Genomic DNA, 15,382 nt, shown 5'->3' with positions numbered 1-15,382 from the left:
AGTCAATAGAATGAATGTTTATTAAGTGATGCTCCAGACACAAAATGTGACAGACAGATTTGACCTTTGAGCACAAATTGTTACCTTCGACCTACTAACCAGTTCATGCGGTTTGCATCTTGTCGCATGGCCAGCTACTTATATGCCAAGTTAAAAGTCAACATCTTGAATGATATTAAATTATGCTCTGGACGTAAAATATGGCAGGCAGATTTGACCTTTGAGCACTAATTGTGACCTAACCTTTCATCTACCAATCCAATTCTTGTGTTTGGCACATCGTCTCTCTCGAACAACCTATTTGCCCCTTTTTAAATCTCTACCTTGTACAGCTATTAAATTATGCTCCATTTACGAAATATAAAATAACCAACACTTCAAGCTCTAATTGTGACCTTGACCTTTGACCGTTTCTTGTGCTCTGCATATCATCTCATTGCAACGTACCTTTATCCAAAGTTTGAAGTCAACACCTTGTAATAGTTATTAAGTTATACTTCCCACACAAATATTATCAACGAAATTGACAGACAGGAGCCTGTTCTTACAGTAGGGTAGATATATGACTCAATTTCTTAATGTCCTTTTTAGATGCATAAAAGGAATGAAACAAACAGAATTACTTTTATCTATTGTTCTAGCCAAATAACTTTCTTACTGTATGTACTGACAGAAAAATGGACAGACACAATCATGCACTGTCACATGTCACGTTTTATCAAACCGGGCCCATAAAAAAAAATGCAAAACAGACTAGCATGCAACTAGCTAACTCTTCTATACAGGAATGGGGTTGTAACACAGAACACGAGCTGGGTCAGGATCATGCCCAATTGAAAATTTAAAACAACACTACAATGTCCATACTTCATATGCTCTTTTTCCACATTTAAATACATTAAAACTTTTTAATCATATCTAGCCTAGTAAATCTCAAATTTTTACAATACTGATTTTTTTTTTCAGTTCAAGGGGAATATTCAACATCTGACTAATGTATATATTTACAAAGAATTTAATGCAAAATATAAACTGGCAAAATCCGACTACAAACAAACAAGTTATGGCAATTAAAATATTGTCAATTTAATGAAACGGCAGCCAACGTCATCGTTCTTTCCTTATATATTCATTATCAATAAGATATTTATGGCAAAATTATGAAAAACACAAACATGGAGCTTAGATTTAAAGTTCACACTTTTACACACACTAGGGTTCATATTATATTATGGCCCACAAAATATGTTTCTCTTAGTCGTTATTCACTGATTTTCCACATATGGCAATGCCCACATAAGGAAAGAATGTCACTGTGCCCAAAATGGCTGCCACTTCATTACATAGGTGGTACTCAAATGGCTACAACTTTTTTGTTTTTGTTGTCTGATTTTGATACTTTTTTCATTTAGTGTTCATGTTTCACCTAGTTCTTTCTAATAAGAAATGTTACCAAATGTTGCATATTCCCCTTTCAGTTTCATTATTTTAGGTAGTGGACCCGTTATGAAAATAGGAATTTTCAGTGATTTTGTTTCTCGGTAATTGGTAATTCCCCGTCTTCTCATGTATCTCAGTCCTGCACTAGCTTTCCTTAAAAGCCCAGACATGCAGAACTCATATACAGAAATTACCTAATTAAACACAAGTTATCAAATCTCATAACGGGGCCAAAATACCTTTAACTCTGCATCATTCTTTCATCTAACTACCAGTAATATGACGGTCGTTTTTTTTTCTGGCTACATACTATATATAGAGGATAAATGTGATTATATATATAAGAAGTTCCATGCATACTACTTACAGTGTTTATTTTTATGTGTGGTGTTCACGCTATCTATTGCTAATGCCTCGAAGACCTCAAAGTCCGATTTTTTCACAGTCACTACATTATTAAGAGATCCGAGACTGTTTGCATTCGTAGGCTGAAAGTACACAGGAAATAAACGGAGGAAAAAAAAATACAACGATGCATGCTTGGGAGTAGGAGGCGGTACTTACTCGGTTTACTTTTAGAACTTGACGTATTGACACTGTCTAATGCAAGTGCTTCAAACACCTCAAAGTCGGATTTTTTCACCGTCACTATGTTATTTAACGTACCGAGATTGTTTGACGTAGAAGGCTGAAATGCAAATATTGCAATGCCAAAACTAGACATTTTTTTTATAAATGTAAAACCAAACAATTGCACGTCACGACCAACTACACTAGACAGTGTGATAAAGCAATGTACTACAACAAATTTACATAAACATTTTAACCTTCAGCCCGCAAAATTTCTAAAATTAACTAGTCCATCATTCAATTTGGGCAGTACCACTTATTATTCAAAGGGGTGTTCACTTAAAATTTACTGACTGAAGAGCGAACAGTGCAGAGCATGATCAGCCTGCATGGATGTGCAGGCTGATCTTGGTCTGCAATGGTCGCAAAGGCAGAATCACTTGCCGCCAGCAGGCTAAAGGTTAAGGAATTTTCCAACTTCTGTTCACATTTTTTAAATCAAAATAAGTCATATGTACCGTGAAATCATTTACATTCATTGGGGAGAAACTTTTCATGACTGAATCAATCAACATCATTAAGTCTGAACAAGCCATAACACTTAGGCGTAAAAAATAATTGTCTGTTTCCGGTATCCCGACCTACCCTAAATTTTTGGCCCGACCCTAAATGTTTTTATGGCCTTGGAGAATATTTATTTCAACTTTTTAACAAAAAGTTGCAAAACTACACTTTTTATGCTTTAAACATGGCCAGTGATGTAAGAAATCAACTTACTGATGCTCTAAAGGCATAACCCGCTTATTTGTATTCATTTTTTGACAAAAAAATAATTTCTGAAGTCTTCCTTAAAAAAAAAAAAAAAATACAAAAAAAAATTTCGACCTACATACCCTAATTTTTTTGAGCATGTTACCGGAAACAAAATTTTTTTTTTAGGCCTTATCTACAACAGTTGAAAAAAAAATGTGGCCATTTTCATACAAAACCAAAGATTTCATCCTGGCAAAATGAATGATTTCACAGTATATCATGAAACTAAAATATTGTTAACTAAACATGTTAAGTTACATACTTTTTGTAACGGCAAAACCTTGAGAGTAAAATTAAATGAGTGCAACTTCAGGCAAAATCAAATTTGTCGCCTAAATGCAAAGAGTGTATAATTGCATTGAAATAAACAAGAGCTTTTGCAGTTTCTGCACTGAGACTACAATTTAAGTTTTACTGTATATACCAAAATGCATACTGATTTTAAACTCCTTTCAAGCACTGACAAACAAAATGTATTTGCTAGTTCGATGATTTACATCAAAGTTTTATAAAATTTTGTAAGGCTGACACTGATCAACAGTCCGATAAACCTTACTTTGCCAAAGTATTTCAAAATTTGGAAACATTTTATGTATTATAAACTCTTTCCAAGTACAATGTACATTTTCAGTAAATAACTTTTACTGCTATATTAATTAACACTATGTGAAATATGGCAGAAAAAGTGTTAAAAATTAACCATTAAACAATGCAAGTTTTTTGTCTATAAATCAATTCGGCTTCCCCGCATTTCTGTATTTGCTAAACACTCAAAGTCGAGTTTCAAAACACTGATATAGACTTTATACATACACATGCAATAATGAATTAATCAAATTCTCTTGATTTAATGAAATTAGTTTGTCATGATAATAGTTCATTCATCACCATCATCAAGACAAGAATTGTCTATTATAGTTTCCAATGTTAATGTTATAAGGTTTTATTTCTCAATAAAGTTCACATCTACCACAAAATTGTATTTTACTGATTCAAGCTGCGACTTGACTGAACTATTCCCTCTTGGTGTGATAGGAATAAATAATTCACTGAGTGTAAAAAACCATAAAATCTTCATCTATATAATTGCATGGTAATTTTCATCTCCAAAATGATGTGACAATTTTTCTTCTTTAGAATAACAAATATCTTCAGAACCTCTAGAAATGTTACAGACTGCATATATATGCATATTTACTGAATGGAGTCTGTAGATTTTACAGACTTTGATTAGCTTAATTTGCATAAGACAGAAAATTTAATCTACTTTGCATAAAACAAACAGGTTGCAACTGTTTTCTTTAATGGTTATTTGAACTTGACTGATCAATTTATTGTTCTGGGCTTGTCAGGCCATACAGCTGGGAGTACAGTACTCTTGGAGAATTTCACATCTCATATCATCATATAAAGCAATTACTGTGAAATCAATCATGTTTGCGGGATGACTAATTTTTGTGGATTTCCTGGTTGAATTAAATCGCAATGAACAAGTAAAATTCTCATTCAATATAATAGTTAACCCTTACCCTGCTAAATTTCTATAATGAACTCGTCCATCTTTCAATTTGGACAGTACCATTAACTGACTGAATGGCGAACAGTGCATATTATGATCAGACTGCACGGATGTGCAAGCTGATCATGATCTACACTGGGCGCAAATGCAGAATCAATCGTGTCCAGCATGACAAGGGTTAAATTTTTATATCCACTGTCATTTCCCTATGAAATACTATTTTGGCCAAAACCACAAAATTTTCTTCCCACAGAATTTAATGATTTCACAGTTCTATCACTTTCTGTCACAAAAAAACATGTATTTGATCATAATATACAAGATAGGAACAGTGAAAATCTGCTTGATTTTTATCTCAAAACTTAAAATAAAACAAAAGGTCAATGACCTAGAAATTTCAACTTTAAAACTTGTCAAAACATGGAAAAAGCACTACTTGTGTTAGCATGCAAAAGCAGTTCAATATGTCACAAAAACAGTGGCCAACTGGTCATTCAACTTTTGATCAATCTGATAGAATTCAAGGGCTATGAAAACATGAACTTCTGCTAAATGGGCCACTCAGAAATTATCAATATAACCGTCTAACAATATTTTCCAATGGCAGAATGATAAATCTAATTAAAGAAAACTTAGAATTCTTGATATTCTCTTATTTTATTTATCTGCAAAACTTCATATTTGAACAAGAGGACCATGATGGTCCTGAATTGCTCACCTCTTCCTACATGACCCAGTTTTGAGTAAGACGTCGTTTTTTCTATTATTTGACATAGTGACCTAGTTTTTGAGCTCATGTGACCCAGTTTTGTACTTGACCTAGATATTATCAAGATAAAAATTCTGACCAATTTTCATGAAGATCCATTGAAAAAAATGGTCTCTAGAGAGGTCACAAGGTTTTTCTATTATTTGACCTGTTGACCTAGTTTTCGAAGGTACGTGACCCTGTTTTGAACTTTAACTAGATATCATCAAGGTGAATATTCTCACTATTTTCATGAAGATCTCATGAAAAATATGGCTCTAGATGGGTCAGAAGGTTTTTCTATTTTTTACCTACTGGCCCTAGTTTTTGACCTACGTGGACCTAGATTCATCAGGTGACATTCGGATCAATTTTTTGCAACATCCATTGAAAAAAATGTGGCCTTTAAGGGCAAACAAGATTTTAAATAATTTTCAAGTAACCATATGTACACTAGTTTATTTTGTACCGCATAACCGTTGGTAAATTTGATCTAACTTCATCAAATGAACATTGTCGAAGCCAAAGTGTATACAATTGCCATGAAAATAAAAGGCCTCTGCACTGAGATCACAATTTTTTTTTTATTATTGACCATGCTACTGATTTATTTTATGCACTGACAACAATTTATTTGCTAGTATATTTCATCAAGTGACATTCTGACAATTTTAGGGGATCGTTCAACAGTCATGACCTCTTGAAGTTCAAATGGTTTTTATGTATTTAATACTACTGTTTTCCAATACAATGTACATTTTCAAAAACTTTTACTGATTTAATACATCAAGATGAAATTCAGAAAATTTAAATCATGAAAAATTGGCTTCAGAAGTCCAAGGTTTTTTCTATAATATTCGACTTCTGCATTTGTATTTTGCTAAACACTCTGATCAACACTGTATAGAACTTGACTGATACACATCAATATGAATCATTCTGATTTAATAATAGATCCATGATAATATATTCCCCATCTAGAAGAATGTATTTTTCAAAGATAGGTTTATTTTCATAATTAATTACCTACGACATGTATTTTTGATTCAAGTGCACTTGACTGAACTGATTCCCTCTAAGGTGAGAATTCTGGACCAAAAATTTTCATAAATTCATGAATATTTCATCTCAAGATGTCACAAGTTTTTCTATTTTTAACAATACTTCGACCTCTAGTTTTTGACGCATTTGCATTTCTGAATTGGTCTAGATTTACAGACTTTGATTAGTAATTTGCATGACAAAAATTTAATCATCCATAAAAAACCAGGATGTCAACGTTTTCTTTATTATTTGAACTACTGACTTTATTTTGGGCTTTTTCACCACAGTTGAGTACAGTACTCTTGAGAATTAAATCCATCAAGTAACATTACTGACCAATATTTTGCATGATATTTGTGGAATTTCCTTGAATAAATCCATGACAAGTAAAATTCACATTCATATAATAACCCTTCCCAACTTTTGTATTATTAGACCATACTACTGATCGACAGTGTTATGATAGAGCACGATGGCAGCTGATCATGATTACCTGGCGAAATAGACAATTAGCATCAAGGTTGAACATTTTATATCCACTGTCTTTCCAAAATCATCCCATTTTCTACAGAATTAAGATCTTCACACACTCGAAAAAATTATTGGCATCATATAAGATAGACAGTCACAATCGCTTGTTTTATCTCAAATTTTAAAACAACATGACCTAGTTTTTTAATGCAAACATGGAAAAAGCCATTGTTTCGCAAACTGTCCATAGTCAAACATCCAAGATTAACTTTGATCAATCTGATAAGATCCAAGGCTATGAAAATGTGACCTCTAGAGTGGCACAAGAAAGTTTAAACGCGTCGACATATCACGGAAATGATAATCAAAAAGCTAATCCTTGTTCCTTATTTAACTGAGACTATATTGAAAACAATGAAACTTACTACAGTTTTTGCAATTAACAAGTGTTTTAAGACTGTTCAAATTAACAGAGCAGAACAGAACAGATAATTTATTTAGACTTGTACATTGTAACAAACATGCATTGAACTTAAAAAGCCAAAAACTGCTTCATCTGCTGAAAAATAATGATTTATTAATTTTTATAATTTTATGTAAAGCACTGTGTTTTGTACTAACTGAAACCACAGAAAAATTTTATTACGACTTGAAGAATAGTGTTATCTTATTTTTCCAGATTTTGCCAGTGAACTGAGACAGAAATTAAGTTTGACCATTTTCTTCAAATCAAACTTTCATAGTAAATTAAAGGCTTAAATGGATCACACACCCAACATTGGGTAGGTTTTCTTCTTTTAGTACGGTATTTGACTAATCAAACGTTGATATGTTTGAAATATTTCCCTCCAGTATGCCTGATCAAGCATGAAAAATGTTCATGCTAAAGAATACCCAATATAGGCTAGCACCAATGGACTGATGAGAATCCTTCATAACGAAACATGTGTTCCACATACACAATAAAATTAATGAGAAACATTGACTGCTATATGATTAATACAAAAACTGTCTAATGACAGCATGCTAGGCTACTTGAGGCCCTTCAGCATTATACTACATGTAGCTTACATTCATTGTACAAAAGCTTTACAAATATTTTCAAAAGCCGAAATGGAGCGTAACTGTCTCAGAAAAATAGTATCCTTTTCACAATGCTGAAGATGAGTATTCAATACAATTAAGAAATAAGTTAAAGCAAAGTTCTAAAGTGGAAAAGGGCATCATTTTGCCAAAATTTAAGCTAGAGTTATGGAAACTGTCACATGGGGTCATCATCTCATGATGACAAATCAAGCACCATAACTTCACTGAAGATCAGTGAACCAGAACATGCCAGCGATATGCACAACAAGACTTGGCAATCATCACTTTTGAGAAGTTTTGTGTAAACCAGTCTTGCAGTGTCAGAAGAATTGTGTGGACAAACTTTTTGATGCAGGACAACACAAAATTCATATGTCTCCACACCGCTTTGTTGCAGACGACATAAATAAGTAGTCAAGCTAGTAAATGTGGTGAATTAGCAATATGCTAAGACCTTACTGTGTTACAGTCTGTGTGACCTAAGACATGACGACCTAAGTTGCTCCAGTGTAATGTTTTCTCCTGTGAACAGTCAGCATTAATTCTCCCACACAAAGTGTATGCACGTATTGAATGTACACAATTAAACCTATGTTAAACCTAACCCTAACCTTTAGTCAGTATATTGTACACCCTAACCTTTAGTCAGTACACTACGACAAAAAGAACAATATGATTTTGAATATGATGAAAGGAAGTAATAATCTGACCTCAATAAGGTAGTAAGAGAAATTGTAATGCATTAATATGTGAAGAGAAAATCTGAGCTACAATATGTAAATCTGCCCTCAGATCAACATAAACAGTGACGTAAGATACAGTAAAAATAACAAGAGATCACAGAGTGATCTTGGCGCCCACCAATTTCATTTCGGTACAGAACACTGTGCATGTGGTCCATGCATGTGGTCCAAATTTGAAAGCTGTAGCTTGAGAAATGTGAAAGTAGGTCACTAGTTCAATTTCAAGGTCAAAGTTCATTTCGGTACACAAAACTATGCATGTGCTTCAAATTTGGAGGCTGTAGCTTGAGAAATGTGGAAGTACGTACTAGGTAAAAATCAATGTCAAATTTCAATTCAGAACACAACAAGAACTGCGTTCAATAAACGCTTGATGCCCCCGGTGGCATCCTTGTCGATACAAAGCAACCTAAGTCCAAAACGAGGTCAAGGTCAAACTGAGGTCAGGTGATGTTTGAAGCTGAGGAATGGTCACAGGTTACATCTGTATAAGTATTCATTCTGACAAAGTTTGGTCAAAATCCCCCCAGTAGTTTCTGAGGAGATGCGATAACGAGAAATTGTTAACGGACGGAAGGACGACGTACAACGGACGCAGAGTGATTTGAATAGCCCACCATCTGATGATGGTGGGCTAAAAATTGGGACCAAGTAAAAATTAGAGTTGTCACAGGAGTGACAAATTATACACCCATAATACGGCCTTGTCACAGAAATAAGCCAATGTCAAAGCTCAACTTGCTTTACCTTTGATCTACTGACCTCAAAGTCGGTTTCACCTGCTGGTCACGATCAACCTCCCTATGAAGTTTCATAATCCTCGGCCCAAGCATTCTTAAGTTATTGTCTGGAAACGGTTTAAACTATGAGTTACTCTGAACTTTGACCTTTTGAACTCAAAATCAATAGGGGTCATATGCTGATCATGACCAACCTCCCTATTAGGTTTCGTGATCCTAAGCCCAAGCGTTCTGAAGTGATTGTCTGGAAACCGTTTAAATGTTCTGGGACACTCAAAATCAGAAAGGGTCATCTGTTGGTCAAGACCAACCTCCCTTTTAATTTTCATGATCCTAGGCCCAAGCATTCTCAAGTTATCATCTGGAAACCGTTTAAATGTCTTTGTGTCATTGTGACCTTGAACTTTGACCTACGAACCTCAAAGCTGAACTTGACCTGTATTTCATGATGTTACACCTGTGTACAAAAACTTATGATCCTAGGCCCAAGTGTTCTCAGGTTATCATCCAGAATCTGTTTAACTGTTCAGGGTCACTGTGACCTTGACCTTTCACCTACTGACCTCAAAATCGAACATGACCTGTATTTTCTGATGTTACACCGTGTACCAAAAATTATTTAAATCTGTCAAGCCTTTCATGAGTTATTGTCTGGAAACCATGAAAACCAAGGGACCAACAGACAAGCTCACTCCTAATATAATTAGGACCAAGTAAAACAGTGATAGCAAATACATTAAGCAACAGCTTTTGTTAAGTTTTCATCCTTATAGGTATTTAGTAAAGCAAAACCCTGTATGAAGCAATAGGACTAAACAGAATTTTTTAAATTGTGCTAAGGCCAAAAAAAAAATGTATGTTTCCTGTGACATGCCAGAAAAAAATAGGGTAGGTAGGTCGATTTTTTTTTTCTTTTTTTTTTTAGGATAGAGCAGAATACGCATCTTTACAGTAGTAGAATTCCCTTGTCTTTGCTTTGCCTACTGTCTTATCAATACAATATGTCTGTACTAGATGGTAGATCTGTACACTTAAACACACAGCTTTTATATACCCTTTGGCTTTTGTCAAATATTAATACATGTCGTCAGAATATTTCGACATATGCACCTTTGGTTTTCCGTTGGTTCAAGCCTAGCTTAGAATTATTTTTTATGTGAAGTTTAAGGCAGGGTGAAACTTTTTTTCACACCACTTGCCCTGCAGGACTAGTAACCACTAAAATCTACTCGCCCTTAGTGAACAGTCACTTGCCCTTATAATTGACATGTTTAATATTGTCACTTTTATGAAAGAGTTTTATACATGTACAATAAGTAAATTTTAAATGTAACACACAGTAACATATACAATCTCTTGCGCACTACATTTCCTTTTGAGGAAGCATATTTGTTCTCTTAAATTTCCTTTTTGCAGCAGACATTTTTATTTTTCTTTCCTATTTTTGTCAGCAGCACACAGCCATTGCTCTCCAAAATAACTGCAGTGATAGAATAATAATTAAAGTCTATCCCTACCGTATTTTCCCAAGTCTGGGACAGCATAAAATATTTAGTTAGTTTCATTTCTCAAGATTATTTCCCGAAAATAATTATTTGAAAAGTGTCCCAAAAATTGGACACAATTATCATCATCCTAACACCTGTTGTGAAAGCAGAAAAAAATTATCGGAAATTATTCTGTTTATAAGCTAAGTAATTGGCCTTGTTTTCATCATTAATTAACAACCTCCAAAAAGCTAAAAGAAGTGTGTCGGTATCATGGCATCTGAAGTGGAGATCAAAGCGGTATAGTTGCCCGAGATTGTCATGGCATTACGTCATGTTTTCGCGCCATGTGAAACATCACTGTTTGAACGTACCGCGCCTCGCTTCTTAAATCAATAAAAAAGTTTCTTCTTTAATTTTTTAAAGCGAATGTGCAATATCACGAATAAAGTGTCGTGTCAAAAATAATACTTGTACGAAGATTCATTATTTAAAACTTAATTAAAAACCGCAACAACATCATACTGCTTTATTCTAAAGCCACATTTCTATTTACATTCACGAGGTCATGTAACCTATTCTGCCGTGCTAAATCTGTTTGCGAAAAATCGTTTTACTCCATGTATTTAAATTGCTACCGCTTTTTCATTAATTAAGATTTTTTAATTCTGTTTTTTATACTTTCTGGTCAGAAGTCTGAATTTTATGACCATATTATGTATCATTTATTTACTTTAAGAAAGAAATAAGTAATAGAGATCGCGCTGTTTGAAATTTTACGAGTGATTATATGAAAATTCGGCAGTTTTTATAGAATACTGCCTACATTTTTGTTGATGTCTTATTAAAATTATTTTAGAATTCAAACTGTATTACTTCTCAAGCGGTGTTGAAAATTTTAAGCGATTATATTAAAAAACAAGAGCTGTCGGAGGACAGCAACGCTCGACTATTTAACAGCCTTGTCGTTTGAATGAATAAGAAAGTCGAAAAAGGGGCATAATTTAGTAAAAAAGTAAAATAGGGTTATGGAACCTGCATAGTGCTTATCAGCTCATGACAGTGGACAAGTATATGAAGTTTCAATCCATTCCCATTAGTGGGTACTGAGATACCAGCTTACATATAAGAATTTAACCCAAAAACTCCTAAGTTCAAAAAGGGGCATAATTTTGTAAAATGCAAAGTTGAGTTATTGACCCTTTGCACTGCATGTCATATCATGACAGTGAACTAGTGTGTGAAGTTTCAATCCTTTCTCATTAGTGGATACTGAGATACCAGCTTACATACAAAAACTTAAGCAAAAATTTCTATGCTGAAAAAGGGGCATAATTTTGTAAAAAAGCAAAATAAAGTTATGGGACCTGCTTTGTGCATGTCAGATCATGACAGTGAACAAGTGTGTGAAGTTTCAATCCATTCCCATTAGTGAGTACTGAGATACCAGCTTACATACAAAACCTTAACCAAAAAATTCTAAGTCGAAAAAGGGGCATAATTTTGTAAAAAAGCAAAATAGAGTTATGGAACCTGTGCAATGTAAGTCAGTTTATCACAGTAAATAAGTGTGTGAAGTTTCAATCCATTCCCACAAGTGGTTACTGAGATACCAGCTTACATACAAAACCTTAACCAAAAATTTTTAAGTCAAAAAAGGGGCATAATTTTGTAAAAAAGCAAAACAGAGTTATGGAACATGTGCAATGTAAGTCAGTTTATCACAGTGAATAAGTGTGTGAAGTTTCAATCCTTTCCCACAAGTGGTTGCTGAGATACCAGCTTACATACAAAAACTTAACCAAATCAGGATGCGGACGCAGACGCCGACGCGGACGCCGACGCGGACGCCGACGCATGGGCGAGTCCAATAGCTCTACTATTCTATGAATAGTCGAGCTAATGAATGCACTACGCGCGTTTTTGTGTACGTGTCGATAAACAGAAGTAACGGCGATGTAAATTAAATATTACCATAGGTCACACGTGCTCGTGGAATGGAAAATTACCGGCATGACGTTTTGAAATCTTTACGTTTCGTGGGTATATTCCAGTCAATCCAGGTATTTTTTCGTGATATAATTTCTGAATTTGGTAAAGTTACGACGTAAAAACCACTCGCCCGATCGGTGGAGTATACAGCGAAGTCCACTCGTCCTATCCAGAATTTAACTCGCCAATGTGCGATGAATGTGAATATAGAATTATCAGATCCTTCCCAAGAAACTGCCTGTCGGTGGGTGGACTTGTTCAAAGAGCTCGATGAATGTCCATCGATCCGATGTTCCTAAATGAGAGCATATTTTTTTCGTACCCGTAAATTTTCGTTGGAAAAAAAGTTTAGGGTCGGGGGCTAAAATTAGGGTTGGTCGGGTCACCGGAAACATACATATTTTTTTTTTGGCCTAAATAAAATACTGATCTGAACCAAAAACACTGCTAGAAATATGTAAACTAGAGTGATCACTGAGGTGATTTATACCCCCAAATGTTGCTTTCATACAAAAATTAACATTTGTCATCATGACCTCTGACCTCAAAATGTAACCTTGACCTTGAACCTAGTGATACAGGTCATGTTTGTATCTTGTCAAAATTTAATTGCGAAAATAATTGTTTGAAAATATAAAGCAGTTTCATATACCTCGAAGAAAAAATCTGGACAGCTGAATGACTGTGCAGTACTCCAATGAAGCAAGCAAACATATACTTTGGGGGTATAATCAACCAACAGACAAGCCGTGTTCTAAAGGCCAGATAACTGGAATCTTCGAACTTACTTAACATAACAGCAGTTTATAAACAAAGCAACAGAAACATCCTTAAATACACCAGTCATACCTCATTTACATTATGGAGCCAGTTTCCGTCGACATAAAACTTATATTGGTGTTCTCCCTCCGGAAGTTCCACAATTGTGAAGAAATCACCATTACTACAATACAATGCAAAAAAAATATTTTATAAAAAAAAGAACTACTGGCACCATCTGTTCTGGGTTGTTTTTTTTTACCTCACTGGCATTATGTTGCCAGGAACCATCCACGCTAAATTTATACTGATGTTCACCCTCAGGGAGGTTAATAATTGTGTAGAAATCGCCATGACTGAAAAGAAAATATAAGATCACATAAATAATACTGAAAGCTGTAAAAAAGCAACATGTATATAGTGTGACAGACAGTCACGTGTAATCAGCCCCAAGCCCTGTGACTGTGAGTCGAGACATAAAACATGCAGAAATAGCACAAGGGTATATTGGCCAAGAACAAAGATGGCAGATCCAATTTCCAATAAAACATGAATGAGACATAGCTACATGCAATGCAACAATGACAAAATGTTACAAATGAGCCGTGCCATGAGAAAACCAACATAATGGGTTTGCGACCAGCATGGATCCAGACCAGCCTGCATATCCGCGCAGTCTGGTCAGGATCCATGCTGTACGCTTTTAAAGCCTATTGGAATTGGAGAAACTGTTAGCGAACAGCATGGATCCTGACCAGACTGCGCGGATGCGCAGGCTGGTCTTGATCCATGCTGGTCGCAAACCCACTATGTTGGTTTTCTCAAGGTGCGGCTCAAATGTCCTTTCTACCACAGTATTATGAAATAATATTTTGAGACTCTGTCAATAAATGATTAATATCATTGTGTGATGAATTTGGTTAGGAATTAAGTTTATAAACATGCTGAATTATGTTGAATTAAGTACGCTTTTTTCTTGTACAAGGTAAGCTTAAAGTTGAATTATGTAAAGCTTTTGCTGAATTAAATAAGCTTATGCTCTGAATATGAATATATGCATTCCAGCAAAATAAGAACAGTTCCAACTTTCTTTTTCGGTCTTAAGTAACAAGCCGATAAGACACTTGCTGAAAAACTTACAGTGTTCACTGAAAATTTACTGACTTGAGTAGCGAACAGTGTAGACCATGATCAGCCTGCATGCATGGATGTGCAGGCTGATCTTGGTCTGCACTGGTCTCAAAGGCAGGGCAGCAGGCTAAAGGTTACTGATTTTACAGTACAGATCATACTGTCTAGCATACTATCAAGATCAACAAGAGCTGTCGGAGGACAGCAATGCTCGACTATTCAACAGCCTTGTCAACTGAATGAATACAAAAGTCGAAAAAGGGGCATAATTTTGTAAAAATGGAAAACAGGGTTATGGAACCTGCACAGTGCTTATCAGTTCATGACAGTGGACAAATGTGTGAAATTTCAATCCATTTCCATTCGTGGGTACTGAGATACCAGCTTACACATAAGAATTTAAGCAAAAACTGCTAAGTTGAAAAAGGGGCATGTAAAAATGCAAAGTAGAATTATTGAATCTTTGCACTGCATGTCATATCATGACTGAACAAGTGTGTGAAGTTTCAATCCTTTCCCATTAGTGGATACTGAGATACCAGCTTACATACAAAAACTAAACCAAAAACTGCTAAGTCAAAAAAGGGGCATTTGAAAAAATATATAGTAGAGTTATGGGACCTGCATAGTGCATGTCAGATCATGACATTAAACAAGTGTGTGAAGTTTCAATCCATTCCCATAAGTGGATACTGAGCCAGCTTACATGCAAAACCTTAACCAAAAACTGCTAAGTCAAAAAAGGGGCATAATTTTGAAAAAATGCAGAGTAGAGTTATGGGACGTGCTTAGTGCAAGTCAGATGATGACAGTGAACAAGTGTGTGGAGTTTCAATCCA

General features: G+C 34.9%; 1 protein-coding gene across 9 annotated transcripts in view; it reads right to left on the bottom strand.

The window, feature by feature from the left end:
- The window catches only part of LOC123533430 (5'-AMP-activated protein kinase subunit beta-1-like), a 47,225-nt gene that overhangs the window by 18,738 nt on the left and 13,105 nt on the right, over positions 1–15,382 (bottom strand). For 3 of the 9 annotated variants that reach the window (XM_045315071.2, XM_045315099.2, XM_053551447.1), the window contains 2 exons: positions 13,503–13,596; positions 2,005–2,128 (listed from right to left, as the gene is read on the bottom strand). In XM_045315071.2, coding sequence (XP_045171006.1) covers positions 2,005–2,128; positions 13,503–13,596 — 218 coding nt within the window. Of the gene's footprint in view, positions 1–1,807; positions 1,929–2,004; positions 2,129–13,502; positions 13,597–13,674; positions 13,769–15,382 lie in introns of all 9 variants that reach the window. The other 6 variants (XM_045315077.2, XM_045315104.2, XM_045315092.2 and 3 more) reach the window with 3 other exon arrangements.

The sequence above is a fragment of the Mercenaria mercenaria genome, chromosome 1, assembly GCF_021730395.1.
Source record: "Mercenaria mercenaria strain notata chromosome 1, MADL_Memer_1, whole genome shotgun sequence".
Lineage (NCBI taxonomy): Eukaryota > Metazoa > Mollusca > Bivalvia > Venerida > Veneridae > Mercenaria > Mercenaria mercenaria.
The sequence above is the reverse complement of the archived record's forward strand: the minus strand, read 5'-3'. Positions and strand labels throughout refer to the sequence as shown.